Source organism: Gadus chalcogrammus, chromosome 9 (assembly GCF_026213295.1).
Source record: "Gadus chalcogrammus isolate NIFS_2021 chromosome 9, NIFS_Gcha_1.0, whole genome shotgun sequence".
NCBI classification, from domain to species: Eukaryota; Metazoa; Chordata; class Actinopteri; order Gadiformes; family Gadidae; genus Gadus; species Gadus chalcogrammus.
The window spans coordinates 10,744,328-10,761,827 of record NC_079420.1 but is presented as its reverse complement, the minus strand read 5'-3'; the positions used below and the strand labels follow the sequence as shown (position 1 = coordinate 10,761,827).

The window sequence follows — 17,500 nt, the reverse complement described above, 5'->3', positions numbered from 1 at the left end:
AGACACCAACCCCCACACCCTGAATCTCTGAGCTTCCTCCCAGGAGAGCTAAACATGCCGTCGGAGGCGGAACCGCAGTGTTGGAGGAAACGCCAGCGTGTTTTTAGAGGAGCAGGTGTGAGGGGCGCGGTCCAAACGTTTGTCAGCATTTCAGAGCCTTAAACAGAACGGGTTTCAGCTGAGTTATCCGGGTTTTATTCCCCTTTTAAAGAGCCTATGAACCCAAACCCATTTTATGAGAAAGGTTTTGGACACTTATAGATTAACGCTACGGTGTGTGTGGATGGAAGCAGCTCCGACCTAGCAGCTCTCCTGCTATCTGTGTGCTAGCTCTGTGTGCTAGGTCTCCTGCTAGCTCTGTGTGCCAGGTCCTCTGCTAGCTCTCCTGCTTGGTTAATGTGCTAGCTCTCCTGCTAGGTCTCCTACTTGCTTTCCTGCTAGCTCTCCTGCTAGCTATCCTGCTAGGTCTCCTTATAGCTCTATATGCTAGCTCTCCAGCTAGCTTTTCTGCTCGGTCTGTGTGCTAGATCTCCTGCTAGCTCTGTGTGCTAGCTCTCCTGCTAGCTCTCCTGCTATGTGTGTGTGCTATCTCTCCTGCTAGGTCTGCGTGCTAGATCTCCTGCTAGCTCTGTGTGCTAGCACTCCTGCTAGGTGTGTGTGCTAGCTCTCCTGCTAGCTGTCCTGCTAGGTGTGTGTGCTATCCCTCCTGCTAGGTGTGTGTGCTAGCTCTGCTATTAGCTCTCTTGCTTGGTGTGTGTGCTAGCTCTCGTGCTAGCTCTCCTGCTAGCTGTGTGAGCTAGCTCTCCTGCTAGCGCTCCTGCTAGCTCTCCTGCTAGGTGTGTCTGCAGGGAACTCCACAGACGACAGGAGGATGAAGGAGGCTGGAGGCTCTGAGGGGCTCAGCGATGGCTGGATTATATTTAAATGGGAATCAATTGGCCAGGGTCTTGATGAATCCTCTGATTACCTTTAATAGGGGGGAGGAAATGCTTTGCATATATTTGCATTTATTCGTTTAAATATGGAGCGCTATCTAAATGGGCGGAAATGATTAAAAATCTGCGTGCTTCCTATTAATATTCACATTATGCCAACGTGTAGGATATCAAATGTCACATCCATAAAACATCGCTCCTATTTGAACATGGACTCGATGGGGGGGGGGGGGGGGGGGGGGGGGCGCCAGTGTGTAAGAGCGAACCAATCTGCGCGGCGTTGGGGATGAGATCTCCTCTCAGACGTCTCCGTGACCACACACCCTCCAAGGTTTGAAACCCTTCGTCTCAAAACCTCAAATCATCGGCTCCGCTCAGCCCCAGAGAGCGGTCCCCTTGAAGCCGCCGCAGACACCAGGGGTCAGGGGAGAGAGAGCGTTTATCGCCCGGCGGCGGCGCTCGCTGCCGGCAGACGCCAGCGATCCCCCGGTTCAGAGGGTCAGAGCTGATTGGCCCGGGCGCGGGATAAGTACTCCATCTGAGTACCGCGTGGAGGAGGTCTTTTTATAGGTTTGTGTGAAGAGGTTGGGAGGCGCGGAGCTCAGCCGTCGTCTGTCTGCCTGCTCCCGGTCTCTGGGATCGGGTTTGTAATAGGCGGTGGTGAGCATGTTAGTGATGCCTCACCCTCTCACTGGGTTTATCTGCGCTGCTGCTGGTCGTGCGCTGCTGCTGGACTCTTCAGGGCCCCGAATCCCTTCTCTAGGAAGGGCCCGGGAGAAATACACACAGAGCTGATGTACAGCCGAATCAATCATCGATTAATTACTGTAATGCACACGCACCCAAGTACACTCACACACACGCTTGCCTACTTGCTCACTCACACACACACACACACACACACACACACACACACACACACACACACACACACACACACACACACACACACCACACACACACACACACACACACACACACACACACACACACACACACACACACACACACACACACACACACTCCCTCACTCACCCATCGCTCACTCACTCAGTCACTCAGTCACACATACATTTGCCCGCTCACTCATTACTCACACTCACACATACCATCGCTCGCTTGCACGCCAACTAACTCACACACAAACACACACACTCGCACTCACACTCACACACACACATAAAAGGTTGGCATTACAAGCTCATCTGTGGTGTGAACTTCTCCCAAGTGTGTGTTTGTCTGCATGGGTGAGCGCGTTCTTCTAACACACCGAGCACAGAGGCTTTACACGCTCTCACACCACGCTCACTCTGCCTCTTCCTCCCCGCTCACGCCATTGTTTCTCACCCTATCTGTTGGTCACACTCCCTCTCTTTCTCACTCTCTCTTTCTTTCTCACTCTCTCACTCTCTCTCTCTCACTCTCTCTCTCTCACTCTCTTTCTCTCTCTCTCTCTCTCTCTCTCTCTCTCTCTCTCTCTCTCTCTCTCTCTCTCTCTCTCTCTCTCTCTCTCTCTCTCTCTCTCTCTCTCTCTCTCTCTCTCTCTCTTTTAAGTGAATGATTCATGGGTATTTTGGTGACATCATGGGCGAGCAGGGGTAGAGCGCGCGATGAGGCGCACCTGTGCCGCGTGCCGTCGGCAGGTTGCGTAACGGCAGCGCTGAACCCTGCTACACTCACACACACACACACACACACACACACACACGCATTGTGTGCAGTGAGATACAGCAGGGAGTTGGGAAGGGGGGTGAAGAGGATCATCTCTGTCAAAAACTATAATAGTAAAGTAGACTAGCTCTGTTTACATATGGACTGTAGCATGTAGCTTATGGACTCTAGCTCTATTTACCATGCTGATGATGCTTCCCCTAGCCTCTACACCGAGTCTGATAAATGAATACATGCTGCCTAGCCCCTACATTAAGTCTGCTAAATGACTCCATGTTGATGAAGATACTGCCTAGCCCCTACATTAAGTCTGCTAAATGACTCCATGTTGATGAAGATACTGCCTAGCCCCTACATTGAGTCTGCTAAATGACTCTAGGAGGAGATGCTGCCTAGCCCCTGACTGCTCCTTCCTTCACGCTGAGTTATTTAGCAGACACTTTTCTCCAAAGTGCCTTACAAGTGAGGCTGAGAACTAACGAGGTAAACAGTCAGAATTGGATGATGTACAAATGTTTGAGCGGAGACCCAGGTGTATCTGTGTTCTCTGAAGCTGCTTAGGATCAGAGCACCTTCACAACCACTAGATAGTAAACACTTACCAAATGTATAGCATATTTAAAACTATCTTCAGTCAACTAACAAATGCCTTTGTGTGCGTGTGTGTGTGTGTGTGTGACGTGTGTGCGTGTGCGTATGCGTCCGTTGCCTGAGTGCCTGCCTGCGTGTGCACATATTGTTTAGGTGTTATATTAGGAAAATGTAGTGCTAATCTGCCACATAGCTTGTGTGTGTTTGATACAGGTGTTGTAACATCGTCGATGGTGTTGTCAACGAAATGCTTGAAAAGAGACAGTGTCAAAACGTGTGTGATCCAAGGTGCGGGTTACCATGTTAACCAACTCTTCTTTCATTAAAACGCAGTACATCATTTACATTTGATTATAATGACCTATTTACGAATCAGTACTGCCGGATTGGGACCGATTTCGGTCCCAATCTGGAAATCTGGCCCAATCTGGCAACACTGTTACCAATCCAAATTACTTTGCAGGCCGCTCATCACTCAAAACAACTAAACCGCGTAGAGTATTAAGTAGGAATCGGCCTCTAAAATATATTGTAGCCGCCCATCTTGAGGGAAGTGGTTTCCCTCCCAGCCTCCCTACTTGTGAATAAGTGCCCTCAGAATTCCCACCTCCTCAATCCTTTGTCCGTCACTAATGCAGTAATTTTCTGTCTCTTCCTCCGTCTCGGCAGCTACGACTTGGACTGCAAGAGTGAGAAGCTCTCGAAGCACGTAAGTCTCCTCTCTCCTCTCCGCATTTACACCGACTGATTGTTCATCACTGCTGCACTAAGGGGGAACGCACGGGGGCCAGGGTCCTCTTACCCGAGATACGATCAAGCCTTGATGTTTATATCCACCACTCGCTCTGGGACCCAACGGGGAACGTAGCTCCACCACACTACCACGACGGGGACTTTCTTGATGGAGGTGGTGGAGGTGTTGGTGGTGCTAGGGTACGTTGGAGAGCAGCCGATGTCAGTACAGGAGTCTTTGATGCCTAATTACCACCGTAATGTTCTGTCTGAGTTCCGTTCCTCGCCTTAACCGTATCTCGCACAACGCTTGAGCTGTTCAAAGTTGAACGAAACAAACACAGAAACATGTGCATCATGCCCATGTACATTTACATTTAGGGCATTCAGCATTGACGCTTTTATCGACTAACAATAAGTACATTTGTCAGAAGAAAGAGAAACAACAATCTATCACTGTCGGTACAGTATGGATGTTCATAGAACACAGTGCCAAACACTAACAATCGTTCCTAGTATACAACAAAGATACACGTACAACATACAATAAGTGTGTACATTAAGTGCCAGGATGTACAACATACAATAACTGGGTACATTAAGTGCCAGGACGTACAACATACATAACTGCGTACATACGATGAGATAGGCTTCCTCACATTATTTGCTTGAGAATCTTTTTAGTAGTTTGGGTGTTTTGGGAGCTGTCCGATTCTCGGCTGAAAGGAACTGTCTCACCCTACCTGCTCCTTAATGACCTGTCTCTGTACTGTCTCACCCTACCTGCTCCTTAATGACCTGTCTCTGTACTGTCTAACCCCTACCCGCTCCTTAATGACCTGTCTCTGTACTGTCTAACCCCTACCCGCTCCTTAATGACCTGTCTCTGTACTGTCTCACCCTCTACCCGCTCCTTAATGACCTGTCTCTGTACTGTCTAACCCCTACCCGCTCCTTAATGACCTGTCTCTGTATTCACTGTCTCACCCCTACCTACTCCTTAATGACACTTCTGTGTATTCACTGCCTCACTGTAGGTCACTTTGGTTAAAGTGATGAATAATAAACATTAGTAACGTATCATCTTAACACATCACTTCATAGTACGTATCTACTAACAAAAACAAGGTCCTTTATAAGGAGTTGGCAGCCATCTGGACCTCAACGTACTTAGAGGAACAACACATCTGGAAACATGGCCCGAGGAGTCTTTCCTTATGGAATTAAGATGCTTAACAGCTTTTTAAACAATAAGCGTGTATTCTTCCACAGCGAGAGGAGCGAGCAGCTGCTGATGTGAACAAGCAGCAATGACTTAAAGGGGACAAGGGAGTTCAATCCAGAGAGGCTGACCTGTCTGATACTCTGCATGTCGTCGTGCTGCGGGGATTCAGAATCAGGAAACCGTTGACCCTTAATCAGTTTGGTGTTAATTGCCCTGCTCAAAATATAAAGGACAGTATCAATATAAATAAGGTTGAGCTCAAAGTGAAACACCAAAATGACCGCATGGCACTGAAAAAACTAATGGGGGGGTCAAATTAGAAATAATTGAGCCCCCAAAAAATTATTGTTCAATAAATTAATTAAAAAATAACGCAGGATGCTTCTGAGTAAAAACATCAAAAGTGTAGTAAAAATACATATGCATAAAGAGTGCAAGAAGTGTTCACAAGATGAACTCTTCTTGAGATAAGATGAACTCTTCTTGAGATGAACTCACCATAGCTACCCGCCGTTAGCTGAGCTAGCAGGCTGCTAGCATAGCGGGCTGTGTGCGGCGGCTCCCAGCGCTAGGTAGCTAGCAGCGGTGGAGAGCAGCCAGAGATGCTTTTTGTCACGTCTGAGCTTTGGCTCGGGGGGAAGGGGGGGGGGGGGGGGGGGGCTCTGCTCAGCACCGGCAAGAGATCTGCAGAGAGCCTTCTGCCCCCCGGACCACACACACACAGACACACACACACACACACACACACACACACACACACACACACACACACACACACACACACACACACTTATACATACACTTATACATACACCCATACACATACACATAACCATACACACACACACCCACACACACACACACACACACAAAAACACACGCACGGATACACACACATTCTCACACACACACACACACACACACACACACACACACACACACACACACACTTATACATACACTTATACATACACACACACACACACACACACACACACACACACACACACACACACACACACACACTTATACATACACTTATACATACACACACACACACACACACACACACACGGATACACACACACTCACACACACGGATACACACACATTCACACACAGATACACACAATTCTTTGTCAAGTGCTGCACACTCACATGGACATAAACACACATACTCAGCCACTCGGATCTGTCCCCTAGTAGACGGAGTGTAGTGCAGACTTTGAGGCGAGGAACACACAGAGTTTGGCATCGTTGTGGTCGCTGTTGACTCAGACCTCTGCCCACACACCTCCAGACTGAACACACACACACAATGTAACACAACACAGACATGCTGTAGCACAACGCAGAGGCGCTGTAACACAACAAGCACCTACAGACTCAACACACCCCTGTTACACAACACAGACCCTCTGTAACACAGCAAGCACCTCCAGACTAAACTCACACACAATGTAACACAACACAGACACGCTGTAACACAACAGACACGCTGTAACACAACACACACGCTGGTACACACAACAAACACACTGATACACACAATGCATGCACACGCTGGTACACACAACACACAAACTGGTGAACAGATATTTATGTATATATGTATGTATGTATGTATGTATGTATGTATGTATGTATGTATGTATGTATGTATGTACGAATGTATGCATGTACGTACGTACGTACGTACGTACGTATGGATGTATTGTGGCATCCCGCCACTTAAACCTTGGCCCGGGCGGGTCTGAGGTGGGGTGATTGACGGCGTATACCGCCGCCACCCACTGAGTGGTGACGAAGAGCATCACTCTCTCCCCAATCAGTGAGATTGGGGGACACCTGGCCGGTGGCAGAGGAGCCATTTTAAAAGGTGCACGAGGACTGACATTTGGGAGGAACGGGACCAAGAGAGAAGGATGCGCTCGGGTCCGCGAGCTGCTAGAGGCTAGAGCGCCCTAGAGACCGCGAGTTTAATGTATTGCCTTAGATGTATGCAATAAACACCGTGATCGGCTTTAATCCTCACTACCAAGCGTGATTCGTACCTGGAACCTGGCAAATTGGGGTAGCGGGTTGCCACAGTAATATGTATGTATGTATGTATGTATGTATGTATGTATGTATGTATGTATGTTTGTATATACATTAACACAGACATTTTCACCACATCTTTGATAGCCAGTCATCACAGATTTCAACTGAACAAAGTTTATTTGAGGTTTAACTTACTTTATTTTTTTATTTTCTTTGGAGGATTAAATTATTTAGATTTCACCATTGTTTTTCAGATACATCCATTATTTTGTGTGTGTGGCTGTTGTAACTACACTCAGAGTACCCATCTAAACCGATCACATTTCTCATCTAAATTCCCCAAACTCAACCGGTTCTTCTGAGATGGTTTGTTAAGTTGTGATGCTCAACGCAATACCCCCAACGGTCTCCACTGATAGATGGACGTCCGTCTGGTGAGGTGGAGGCTGCGTCTATCATGAGGGCCTCCTGACAGGCAGCAGGAAGATTCTGACAGGCGACATACATCAGAGGAACACCGTTCCTCCTCACTGCACCGGGCATGACTAACGACCTCAGCTCAAACCACGCTAACATGCAGCGTAACATTCTGGAGCGCCGTGTCAGTTTCAACACCAACAGCTCATTAACAACCTCTGTGTGTGTGTGTGTGTGTGTGTGTGTCTGCGTGCGTGCGTGTGTATGTATGTGTGTGTGTGTGTGTGTGTGTGTAGGACTTCCTGGGCCAGGCGTTCTGTACTCTGGGTGAGGTGGTCGGTTCCCTGGGAAGTCGCCTGGAAAAGCCTTTGATGTAAGTACCTGATTACACACCGAACACACACACACACACACACACACACACACACACACACACACACACACACACACAGCGGAGGAGGAGGATGTCTGTTGACTGGTGATCACCTCTCCGGTCCAGCGGGGGAATGAGAGGTGAACTTCAGAGACGACAGCGGTGGGTGGAGGAACCTCCACCTTAATTAGCTCCAGAATCCTCACATCTCAACGCTCCTGTGGAGCCTTTGTTCCTCTGTTGGCTACGAGCTTCTGCCTTGTCTCTCTCTCTCTCTCGACCCGTTGATGAGCCTGGTGTTGTTGTTGTCGTTGCTTCTGGTCCTTGGAGGTGTTGGTGATGTTGAAGCATCATTAGCTGCACCTGATTCTTCCTCTTCCTCTTCCTCCCCCTCCTCCTTCTCCTCTTCCTCCTGCTCCCACTCCTCTTCCTCTTCCTCCCCTCCTGCTCCTCCTCTTCTTCCTCCTCGTTCTCTTCCCCCTCCTGCTCCAGCTCCTCCTCCAGTGGCAGTAGGAGTAGTGAACCATAGTGATTGGCTCTTTGTTCTTTCTCCCTCTCGGACTCAGAGACAGAGCATGAGAGAGTCTTAATTTGTCCGTCCGACAATCTGCCGGATCTCTGTTCCTCCGATCCACTGCAGGGTCGAGTGTGAAGTGGTTTGGATCGGCGGCTCTTCAGAGAGCTGCATTAGCAGTACGGGAGGCCGGGTCACTGGCCGCTGGGACCAGGCCCGGTACACTAATGTGCAACGTGTGTCAGGGTGGCTGTGGAACGAGTGTGTGTCAGGTTGGGTGTGTAACGTGTCGTGTGTGTGTCAGGAGGATGTTTGTGTAGCGTGTGTGTCAGGGTGGATGTGTAGCGTGTGTAAGGTGTGTGTTAGGGTGGGTGTGTAGCATGTATGTCAAGACATGTGTGTAACTTGTGTGTCAAGGTGGGTGTTTAACTTGTGTGCCAGGGTGGCTGTGTAGCATGTGTGTCGGGCGGGTGTGTAACGTGTGTGTCTGGGTGGGTGTGTTACGTGTGTCGGGGTGTGTGTGTGTGTGTAGCTGAAGTGGCCGCGGTGGTCCGGTTAAATCACACACAAGAGAAGTGATGTAAGAATGTGCGTTATGCAATCACCCTGACCCCGAACCCATTCACCATGATCTCTTTGTGTGTGTGTGTGTGTGTGTGTGTGTGTGTGTGTGTGTGTGTGTGTGTGTGTGTGTGTGTGTGTGTGTGTGTGTGTGTGTGTGTGTGTGTGTGTGTGTGTGTGTGTGTGTGTGTGTGTGTGTGTGTGCGGCGGTTTAAAGTGTTCCTTAGTGTCTATAGTGTGTGTGTGTGTGTGTGTGTGACTTCGAAAGTGTCTCTTTGGATCTATAGCGTGTGTGTATATGTGTTGTCGTGTGTGTGTGTGTCTGCCACGTTGTATAGTGTTCTATAGTGTGTCTGTGTGTTGCCGTGTGTGTGTGTCTACGACACTGTAAAGTGTTCTATAGTGTCTATAGAGTGTGTGTGTACGTGTCGGCTTATATGCGTTGATGTGTGTGTGTGTTTGTGCGTGTGTGTGTGTGTGTGTGTGCGTTGGTTTGTTTGTGTGCGTTGGTGTGTGTGTGTGTGTGCTTGTGTGTGTGCGTTGGTGTGTGTTTGTTCGTGCGTTGGTGTGTGCGTGCATTGGTGTGTGCGTGCGTTGGTGTGTGTTTGTGCGTGCGTTGGTGTGTGTTTGTGTGTTGTTGTGTGCCTGTGTGTGTGTGTGTGTGTGTTTGTGCGTGCGTTGGTGTGTGTGTGTGTTTGCGTTGGTGTGTGTATGTGTGCGTTGGTGTGTGTGTGTGTGTGTGTTTGCGTTGGTGTGTGGTGCGTCCCCTAGGTCCACTCAATCCTCTCCTATCGATGGCGATCCCCTTCCAGCGGTCCTCTGCTCGCGGCGGCTGAGGCGTCTCCTCTCCCAGCACGGGGAGGAGACGCGATGACCTCATCATCGGTAACGCGATGACCTCATCATCGGTAACGCGATGACCTCATCATCTTTAATGCGATGAACTCATCGTCTTTAATGCGATGACCTCAACGTCGTAAACGGGATTAACTCATCTCTGAGCGGTCCGGAACCGCGGCGTTGAGGAGCGACGAGACGACGCGTGGGGAGCGAGCGGTTACACAACACGCCGTGAAGCTCCTCCTCCGCCACCTCCTCCACCTACTACACCTCCTCCACCCGAGACGTGCTCCTCAGGAGGTCCTTGAGCTCGCTAGGGAGGGGAGGAGAGAGGAGACAGAGGAGGAGGAGGAGGAGGAGAGGGGCGGACAACTCAAACCCCAAAGTTAACCTCCCTGAGGTCAGAGGTCAGACCAGCGGTGTTCAGATCTAGTCCTGCTTGATGACCTGCCAAAGGTCTGCGTTAGTCTTCAACAACGGGACAACTCTACGTTCTAACAGTTCCTCCAAAGACAACATCAACAACAACAACTGATAAACACAACCATCCATCCCGCGTTTCCTTGACGACGCAGATCAGAGCAATAAGCCCGACGCAACGCGGTGGAATATTCTAATTTCGAGGGACAATAATGTTGCGATGGAACTGCCTCGTCTCCCTCCCCCCCCACCCCAGGGCACCTCTTATTAGAGGAGAACGCGTTGGAAAGCCGTTCCCGACCTGCGTTAATATACACTAACGGGACGCCCCGCTGTGGCTCCTGGGGCAACAGTTTGTTAGTCCGTCTCCGGCTCTCCTCCTACCTGCCCTCGTTCGCTTCGTTCTCGTTCGCCCCATCACTCGTTCATCCTCCTCCTGACTCCCAGAGTCTCTCTCTCTCTCTCTCTCTCTCTCTCTCTCTCTCTCTCTCTCTCTCTCTCTCTCTCTCTCTCTCTCTCTCTCTCTCTCTCTCTCTCTCTCTCTCTCTCTCTCTCTCTCTCTCTCTCCTCTCTCTCTCTCTCTCTCTCTCTCTCTCTCTCTCTCTCTCTCTTTCCCCCCCCCCCTGACAGAGGGCTCAGCGCTGTGATCTCAGTGTTGATCTGTTAATCTCACTGACTGCGTCCGGGCGCCTCAGAGCTTCCTGTCACGTCTCAGGTGACAGGCGGCGCTTCCTCTCTCTTCTCCCCTCTCCTCTCTTGTCTCCTCTCTCTCCTTCCCTCTCTTCCCCTTTCCTCCCTCTCCACCCTCCCCTCTCCTCTGTCTCCTCACCCAAATGAGCATTTCCTCGGCTGGCTCTCCCTGCGCTGTGCCTGGCCTGGGGTCCGGGGCGTACATGGAGGCTATTTATAGCAGGGCAAGCCTCCCTTCCTTCCTACCCATCTCCCCCCATCCTTCCTTCCTCCACCCTACCTCCCTCTCTCCCCCCTCCCTTGGCCCTATTGCCTGGATGTCTTGCTTCACCGACCCAGAATGTAAACAAACATTGCAACTGAAATGTCACTGGTATTCCAGCACTGGGGTACACACACACAATCACACACACACGCACATGTGTGTATTTGTGTGTGTTCATCATTTAGACCTTAAGAGTTTCTTTGGCAAAGGCACACTAGAATAGTTTTAATTTCTGCCTGGGATCGTAATCGGGTTTGACAACCCAGGAAAGGTCTGTTGAGTTCACCATGGAGTCATCAGGGACGAGATGCTTTCTCCACATTAGATGTACTTCATGAACCTCTGGAACCACCTCAGACCGGTCGTCAAGGAGCAGAACCAGAACCTTTCAGCTGGGGATCGAACACTACAGTTAACCTCCCGCTAGAGGGAGGAGGAGAGGGAGGAGAGGAACGGTAGAGAGGATAGGAAGGAGTGGAGGAGAGGAGAGGAGTGGAAGAGAGGAGAGGGAGGAGAGGAGTGGAAGAGAGGAGAGGAGAGGGAGGAGAGGAGTGGAAGAGAGGAGAGGAGAGGGAGGAGAGGAGTGGTAGAGAGGAGAGGGGAGGAGAGGAGTGGAGGAGAGGAGTGGTAGAGAGGAGAGGAGTGGAAGTTGAGAAACTTGAACCCTAAAGTTGACCTCCCGCTAGAGATGAGGAGGGGGAAGGAGAGGAGAAGAGGAGGGAGGAGAAGAGAGGGAAGGAGAACTTGGACCCTGAAGTTAACTTGGCGCTAAACGTTCCGGCCCCCTCATCGATCTCTCCTGGAGACCTTCTGTTCAACAATGGTCGTTTTATTGACTTTCTGTATGTTTTTTTCATTTCCTGTTTCCTTCCAGTGGAATCCCGGGGAAGAAGTGTGGGACGGTGATCGTCCGAGTGGAGGAGCTCACCAACTGTCGGGTAAGAGAGGCCTCCTATTGGTTGTTTAACCATGATGTCATCCAGGGGAAGTCCTCCTATTAGTTGTCTCACCATGATGTCATCTAGGGGATGTGTTCCTATTGGTTGTCTCACCTTGATGTCATCTAGGGGATGACCTCCCATTGGATCTCTTACCATGACATCGTCTCTGGGATGTCCTCTCATTGGATCTCTAACCATGACATCATCTCCGGGATGTCCTCCCATTGGATCTCTAACAGTGACATAATCTATGAGATGTCCTCCTATTGGATGACTAACCATGATGGCATCAGTGGAATGTCCTCCTGTTGGATGTGTATGACATCATACTCCTCCCATTCGATGCCTGACAATGACATCATCCGTGGGAGGTCTTCACCGAGGCCTCGTCCATTAGTCTGATCACGGTCGTCGTGGTGATGGGCGATGTACTATTGTGGTTGACAGTTCGGATTAGAGTGTGGTTCAGTTGGTTCCCGTGACGACGTGGTCGTCGCCGTGGCAGCAGGGATCCATCAGGACCACTTCCTCTGGAATCGGCATCCTTGTCAATCACCGAGGGGAATATGTTACGATGAAATGAAGAGAGAAAACGCCTCCGATCTGAATAACTTATCCACCCAGCGGCCGTAAGACTGATCCGTCGTGACAGACGCACTATCGCCCTGGTGACGAGCATACAGCCCACACCCCCCCTTCCCCCCCGCGGCGAGGGTTCGATTCCCGGTCGGTCAACGTGTATTTTCTCAACTCGTCAATCCGGGTTCATTAAAGTAGCATCGTATCTTATCTTATTTATGGATTAATAACAAAATTATTACGACATTACTCGGATCCGATGAAACAGACGACAGATGTGATGACTGGAGGCTGAGATGAGCTCTGTGCTTCATCAGGACTCGTGGGGGAGGAAACAAAGCCGCCGAATACAATTTTCGAAATTTTTCATCATTCTTTATGAAGGTCTGGAGATAGGTTAAGGAGACTTCCATTTCAAACAGTGCTGATATAACACACAGAGAGACGGGAACATAAAACACAAGATAACATATGGGGCATGAATAAATGAACAGCAGGCAACACCGCAGAAAGAAACAAGGATTTCACCTTTAGAGAAGAATGAAAGGGGGGTGCCCAGGTGAGCTCTGAACAATTGAGTCTTCAGTCTCTTGCAGAAGAAGGTGCGGTCCTGACGTAGGCAGGGCGCTCGTTCCACTGCGGTGCCAAGAGCTGCGGAGAAGAGCTGTGACTTTTCATGATCGACCTTTGCTTGCTCTTAGCGATGGCGGTACGAGGCGTCCAGCTGAGGTAGTTGAGTGGAGCGGCCTCATTGTCCTCCACCGGGGTACCAAAGTATCCCGTGGTCAGCCTATCGTGTGAACTTCATGTGTTCTGCTCCCCACGGCCCCAGAGAGTCAGCGTATCGTGTGTGAACGTCGTGTGTTCTGCTCCCCACGCCCCCACAAGAGTGAGCGTATCGTGTGTGAGCGTCGCGTGTTCTGCTCCCCACGTCCCCGCAAGAGTGAGCTTATCGTGTGTGAAAGTCGTGTTCTGCTCCCCAGTCCCCAGAGAGTCAGCGTATCATGTGTGAACGTTTTGTGTTCTGCTCCTCATGTCCCCAGGAGTCTGTGATGCTGCAATTCTGCGGGAACAAGCTGGATAAGAAGGACTTCTTCGGCAAGTCGGACCCCTTCCTGGTGTTCTACCGCAGCAACGAGGACGGATCGTAAGTCCACCCTGAGTGTTCTCTCTCCAGAACGCCCCGGAACTGAATTGTAAGACGAGGAAGAAGGAGGCGATGACAGTAAAGGCGCCGTTTGTGTAGGGCTGGGCGATAAACAGATATTATCGATTAACTTGAGTGTGTAGCTCACGTCGACTTGTTTAAATGAAAATCGGTTTTCTCTTCAACATCCGCCAACGCTTCCCTCTCAGCTGAGCCCATTCCGTAGTTCGGAATGGGCTCAGCCCTCCCCCCGCACAGAGCGCGCATTAACCAAAGTGATACACAAACATGGCAGCGAGTGTGACAAGTTGTATACAACAATTTATTCATATAAGTATAATCTATTCTGAGGTGAACATAATTCATTTGAAATATATCTGTGTGGTTTAATAATTCGTTGATCTTTTGGTAATTCGTCGATCTGTTGTTAATGCCTCGGGGCTCCAGTAGGGGGATCGCATTCCTCTTCCTCATTCAATACAGAATAGTGAAGGAAAGAGCTGCGTGTGTGTTTTTCTCATTCTTCTCCTGTTACTCTTCCCTTTTTTAAGGTAATTACCGTTTGCAAAACACTGTATATTTATGAACACGAAAGTTTGAAAGTTGAAAGTTTGAATGTTATGTTGGCACTTTATCAGAACTACCTCTTATCATTAGTAATATTTTATGTTTACAGAAATATTTTATTTGATATTTACATTTCTTTTTACTTTTTATGTAAATCGATTTAAATCGGAAATCAATTTTTTTTTTGTGGAAAAATCTGGGATTTTTTTTTACGCCATATCGCCCAGCCCTACGTTTGTGTTTCTCGAGGCTACCGGGAGATGTGGTGGGACGCAGAGTGAGGCAAAGTGAGGCTTAACGAGGCAGAGAGTGGCAGAGTGAGGCAGGGCGTGGCAGAGTGAGGCAGGGTGAGGCAAAGGTGTGAGGCAAGGCGGGTCAGAGGGAGGCAGCAGGCCCCAGCGCTCGGTGTACAGTAGAGTTCATGATCAGAGGAGACGTAAGCAGCCGGCCTCCCGCCGTGCGGCGCTGAATAGCGGAGCCACTCTGCTCCGAGCAGCCAGGGGTGGCGGAGATCAGACAGAAGGCTGTTCTCTCTGGACATTGTTAAGGGTTCAAAGTGTTTGTCGGCCGTTCTACCCCCCCCAGATATGCACTTAAGTCGGGAGGATTTGAACATATGTCACTACTGTCCTCTCTGTGCAGCTGGGGTGGCGTAGGCAAGTTTAGCCTCGGGCTAACAAAGCATTAGCATGAGGTTGTGACATGGAAACAAAACGCTAATTTGTGGAGAACACAGACAAAAGTCAGAGCTTCCTGGCCTTCCGGACACGTTTGACCCACTGGTTAACCACAATACTCCTCACTCCCAGGATGCACTTTGGTATAAAAAAGTTATACAAATCTTAAAAACTATTACTGCTACTTAACTATTGTGTAATTTTGTGGTGTGTGTTTGTGTGTCTGTGTGTGCCTGCCTGTGTGTGTGCCTGCCTGTGTGTGTGTGTGTGTTTGTGTGCCTGCCTCTGTTTGTTTGCTTGTGTGTGTGTGTGTGTGTGTGTGTGTGTGTGTGTGTGTGTGTGTGTGTGTGTGTGTGTGTGTGTGTGTGTGTGTGTGTGTGTGTGTGTGTGTGTGTGTGTGTGTGTGTGTGCTCCACAGCTACACCATCTCCCATAAGACGGAGGTGGTGAAGAACACTCTGGACCCCGTGTGGCAGGCCTTCAAGATCCCTGTGAGAGCACTGTGTAACGGAGACTACGACAGGTATGGGCCGCTGTCCGTTCAGCCACAGAGCCCGCCTTTGTTAAAACGATTGGTTGAAAAAAGCCCTTTGTGTAATTTGTTAACGCATCTATATTTAAGTATATTCCTGTAGGTTGGAGATGCTCAGACCTTACAATGAACACATGAATAATGTCTTATATCTTATTAACATATTAATTTGTACATCTATATTTGGGAATTCATGTTGATAATCTCATATTGTTTTAAAAACTGCCAAGCCTCTCTATACTGTAGTTAATACAAACCCTGGAAATAAAGGTCTAATGTTTACTGTCTAATACTTGGCCTGAATCTCTGCTCTCCTAAAAGCTCAGTCTTAACCAGGGAGCTTTCATCCCATTAAGGTGACATTCAGAGCTCCTCTGTGGGGTACAAAGGCTCTCAGGCTCAAAGCGCTCAATGCTGCTTATTTTAATGGATTTCTACATCCCCCCCTCCTGCTCCTCCTCCACCCTCTTCTCCTCCATCGCCTCCTCGCTGCTTCTCATCCTCCACTTCCCCTTCTCCTCTCCACCTCCCTCTCCTCCCTACTGCTTTAACTCCCTCTCCTGACTCCTCCTCCACCTCCTCCACCTCCTCTTCCCTCTCCTCCTTTCTCCGACTCCCACTCCTCCCTCCCTCCTGCTTCAACTCCCTCTCCTCCTTCCTCCGACTCCCTCTCCCCCCCTACCCTCCTCTCAACCTCCTCCCTCTCCTCCTTCCTCCAACTCCCTCTCCCCCCCTACCCTCCTCTCGACCTCCTCCCTCTCCTCTCCTCGCCCCTCTCCATCTCCCTTCTCCTCCCTCTCCATCTTTCTCTACCTCCCTCTCCTCCTCCCCTCCTCCTCTTCCAGGAGCATTAAGGTGGAGGTGTACGACTGGGACCGGGACGGAGGGTGAGTACACGCTGATACTCTCGCACTCAACCTTCGACTCAAACGACCCCACCTCACCACACCCACTGGGTCACGCCCTCACTCTCCACTCTCAATGCCATGTACCATGTATTAATACATCATTCATCTGATCAATCCTACTATACAGTACATTATTTACCAATATTACTCCTTCATTACATTTACATTAAGTTCAGGGTTTTATCCAAAGTGACTGACAGTAAGCCCATTTGTCAGAAGAAAGAGAAACAACAATATATCGCTGTGGGTACAGTAAGTATGTTCATAGAACCTAGTGCCAAGCACTAACAATCACTAGGGTAACCCATTCCCCGTATACAACAAAGATAGCTAGGATCGGACGCTACACAATGCCAAGTACTATTTTTAAGTGCGAGACATTCAACATTCATGTGAGGCAGCATTCATTTACATGAATGAGCGTGGCTTTATGTGCTTCACTCCAGCTCTCTATAGAGGTTTTTTATTGCTTGCATTTCAGCCCTCAACGCTATGACTGATGGTGGTCACGTGCTCACATGTTTTTGAAGCACACCGGTTCCAAGCCTTTTCTAGGGCGATGTTCATGCGAGGCGAATGTATTCACGTGTTGGCCATCCAGAAGGCCTCCACATGGGAAGTGATGGAGATGGAAACCTTGTTTTGCGATAGAGCTGCTCTCGACATGCAGATGAACACACAGAACCTCTTCTGGGTGTCAGACAGAAGTCCCCTGATACCTGTCTACTGAAACCATCCAACTGACTACAGACAGCACACCTGGTCAGGCTGAAACAGCCTGACCAGGTGTGCTGGTCTGAAGTCAGACGGCTGATTGCAGTTAACAGATATTGCAAAGTAATTAAGTCTCTAACACTTTGACCGTTTTAAAA

General features: G+C 49.5%; 1 protein-coding gene across 4 annotated transcripts in view; it reads left to right on the top strand.

Annotated features, from left to right (window-relative positions):
- Positions 1-17,500, top strand: part of LOC130389483 (copine-8-like) — a 47,102-nt gene that overhangs the window by 15,796 nt on the left and 13,806 nt on the right. For 2 of the 4 annotated variants that reach the window (XM_056599290.1, XM_056599287.1), the window contains 6 exons: positions 3,867-3,906; positions 7,911-7,987; positions 12,152-12,215; positions 13,841-13,944; positions 15,607-15,711; positions 16,566-16,607. In XM_056599290.1, the coding sequence (XP_056455265.1) occupies positions 3,867-3,906; positions 7,911-7,987; positions 12,152-12,215; positions 13,841-13,944; positions 15,607-15,711; positions 16,566-16,607 (432 nt within the window). Of the gene's footprint in view, positions 1-3,866; positions 3,907-7,075; positions 7,256-7,910; positions 7,988-12,151; positions 12,216-13,840; positions 13,945-15,606; positions 15,712-16,565; positions 16,608-17,500 lie in introns of those variants that run through there. The other 2 variants (XM_056599291.1, XM_056599288.1) reach the window with 2 other exon arrangements.